Raw genomic sequence first — 2,914 nt, 5'->3', positions numbered from 1 at the left:
TATAAATGAATAGTGAGCGAATCAAACTATTTGATAGACTACTTTACTATACAATTCTAATTATATAAAAAAAATAATTTTTTACCAAAGAAAGTATCTAACTTACCCATGAAAAGTTTATTACCAAAAAAATAATTATATAAGTTTATTACCTGAGGCACATCAACACTGCCCGTATACACTCTTTTCCCCCTTCCGCTTTTTGACGTTGAATCTTGGTTTATTGTCGATTATAAAGGGGGTTCTAACGAGGCCCCACCTTTCAAAAACAAACTCTGCCCGTATGTCTAATGGTAGTTTAAAGAAACAGGCACCCGTTTACTATGTATGAACGCAAGCTAGGTGAACCAAAATCAAGTACCCTCAAACTGGGTAGCAACTACAATGGTATAACAATACAAAGTGCAAATAAATACGGAAACAATATCATTTATCCAGGGTAAATTTTTCTTTTCAAATCCTGCCAAACTTGCAGGCCACAAGGATGACTATTTACATATCGGCTCATGAATATTTTGTCCGAACATGAAAGAAGAGTGCTCAAGGCCAGGTCAGGCTCTACCTTTTCCTGATCTCTGAGCCAGTTGTACATTGCCAATCTAAGCCTGACCCTCTGTGTCGTGTAGGTAAAATACGCGGGGAATAAGATCAAAGAGGATAAAGGGAAACCTAATTCGTTCACTAGAATATCGATCCTAGATTGGATGACGGCTTTCGATAGGTTTAGGATATGAGGGGTTAACCTGACCATTTTAGAAACATCTTCCTTCACCAAACCAGCATTCACAATAGAATCAAATCTCTCCTGAAGCTCTCCTCCCCTGCCTCGAAACACCTTGAATGCTTTCTTCATCGTGTCCGGGTTTTCTCCGTATCCCAAGTCTAAGAGGAACTTCGTCTTCAACTTTTGTGACTCAGTGTCCTCTCCTGAGTCTGGTAATGGCATAACTCTTGTTCCCATACCCCATTTACTCAATTCTTGAGGGTTCTCTTGGATGTATTTACAAAGCCGCTTTTTACCAACATTCAAGTTAGTAAGCAAACTATTAGTTTTCTTCAACTTGCATGAACCAAGTAATATGGGGTAAGAACACACAAGTTTTCCAATCGCATCTGCTGCCATCCCAATCTCATGAAAAAACATAAAGCATCTGATAAAATTTGAAACAAATTCCGAAACTCGGATTTTCGGAAATTGTAAAAACATAGAAGATATTTGATCCATAGGGAGTCCAAATCTCAACAGGAATGTGATTAGTGAAAGCAATCCATCCCTGGAGCCCTCAAACAGAAGCCTTGGATGCTGGCTTATTAATCTGTGTAACTCACTCCTGCAACATATCTCCCAAAAGAAGCTCAAAACACGAAACATCATGCTCCAATTATAAGACTCCTCGGACAAGTTCTCCTTGATCCACACATAATCGAATCCCGCACATCTCAAAATCTCGGATACCTTAATGAGTTTCATATCTACATCCCCAATCAAAACATGAGGACTACATACAATAATCTTGGCCATAAACGACTGGCTAAGCCCGAGTTCTTTATACGCTCGAAGCTTCAACGGCAAAACTCCGAATTCAAGTTGAAACACTTGAACCGCTTTCTTATATATTCGACCAATCTTCTTTCGTTCAATCCCACATTCGCACAAGACCCTATAGTTCTCTAGCAATAAACAATCATCACTCAGAAACATCAAATCCCTAGGAAGTAAAGGAGTATACTCCCAAGGCTCCAGTCCCAAACTCTCAAAGAAAGGTTCGAACTCATTAATCGGATGATATCGCAAAAACCTCGACATAGATCTTCTAACATCATTAACAATTTCAACCTTCTCTAAAAGCTTTCCTAAGAAATGGGGTGAGTTTTTGCTCATATTCTCTGCATACATAGACTGAATACCCCTAGTAGAATGCAGATATTCAAACAACGCAGCTTGAGCCTCTTTCAAGATGGAATGGGAGATTCGAGCGCTGTCTTTTCCAGTCACAGCTGATCTCTTCGTCCTATAAAATCTAGGGTTGTGCATTTGTGCAATGCGAGATGAACACATTTGTAGTTGGTTTTCAAGAAAATGAGAAAAAACCCATTTAATAATAGATGGATTCCCAAGTTTTCTAATGTGGGTCATGATTAGTTTGAACAAATATGAATCTAAGTTAACAATAGCTAGAGAAACAAGAGAAAGGGTAATGCTTTTCAAGCAGAAATGTTTCGAGTTATGGTGTATTACCTGTGATTTGGTAAGTTGGGGGAGCGTTTGCAGCTACCCTTATTTGTTTGTTCATTCTTCAACCGATACAGAGGTAGGCCAGTGAAGGAGGCACTCACGGTCTAAATTTCAGACATCCGAGAGGGTACTTGGTGGAAGAGAGGGTTTAGAGGAAGAAAGTCTTATGAAATCTTAAAAAGTCATAATGTCAAAATTATCCCCTAATATTTATCAAAAATATCATTTTATTCATTTTTTTTTTTAGTATTTTGACCCAACGTTTCATTTTAAGGAGAAAATACGCCTAACATATGATAAAATATTCACTTTGTCTTTTATTCTTTTTTTTTGAGACATTTTAACCCTCAACGTTTAATTTTGGGTTAAGAAAAGCTTTATTTTAAAGTGTTAATCGTGTGTTAACTAATAAATTTCATCAGAGTGAGCTTTTTATCCCTAAGTAAAACGTTTGGGGGTCAAAATACTCAAAGCATAATACAATAAAATAAGCCTAATATTTGAAAATAGTGTCAAATATACCCGTATCATTTTTTTTGACACATTTGTCCACTCAACGTTTAATTTTGGGTAAAAATCACCCTTGGTGGATGGAACCGTTAGTCAAATGACGGTCAACGCTTGATGCTGACCAAGTATGTACAGATGAACGTGGCATTTCCATGTCATAATTTTAAA

The 2,914-nt window shown here is 37.4% G+C and overlaps 1 protein-coding gene across 1 annotated transcript; it reads right to left on the bottom strand.

Moving 5' to 3' along the window:
• Positions 1–406: 406 nt before the first annotated feature.
• Positions 407–2,375, bottom strand: LOC120175102 (transcription termination factor MTEF18, mitochondrial-like). Its single transcript, XM_039181808.1, has one exon. The coding sequence runs from the start codon at positions 2,135–2,137 to the stop codon at positions 431–433; it is 1,707 nt and encodes a 568-aa protein (XP_039037739.1). The 5' UTR covers positions 2,138–2,375; the 3' UTR covers positions 407–430.
• Between the last annotated feature and the right edge of the window lie 539 nt (positions 2,376–2,914).

Source organism: Hibiscus syriacus, unplaced genomic scaffold (assembly GCF_006381635.1).
Source record: "Hibiscus syriacus cultivar Baekdansim isolate YM2019G1 unplaced genomic scaffold, ASM638163v2 tig00003151_pilon, whole genome shotgun sequence".
In the NCBI taxonomy this organism is placed as follows: domain Eukaryota; kingdom Viridiplantae; phylum Streptophyta; class Magnoliopsida; order Malvales; family Malvaceae; genus Hibiscus; species Hibiscus syriacus.
This window is presented reverse-complemented; position numbering and strand designations above follow the sequence as displayed.

What these genes read in the sequence shown, in the direction of transcription:
- LOC120175102 (XM_039181808.1), bottom strand. Translation starts at nt 2,137, where the DNA reads ATGACCCACATTAGAAAACTTGGGAATCCATCTATTATTAAATGGGTT.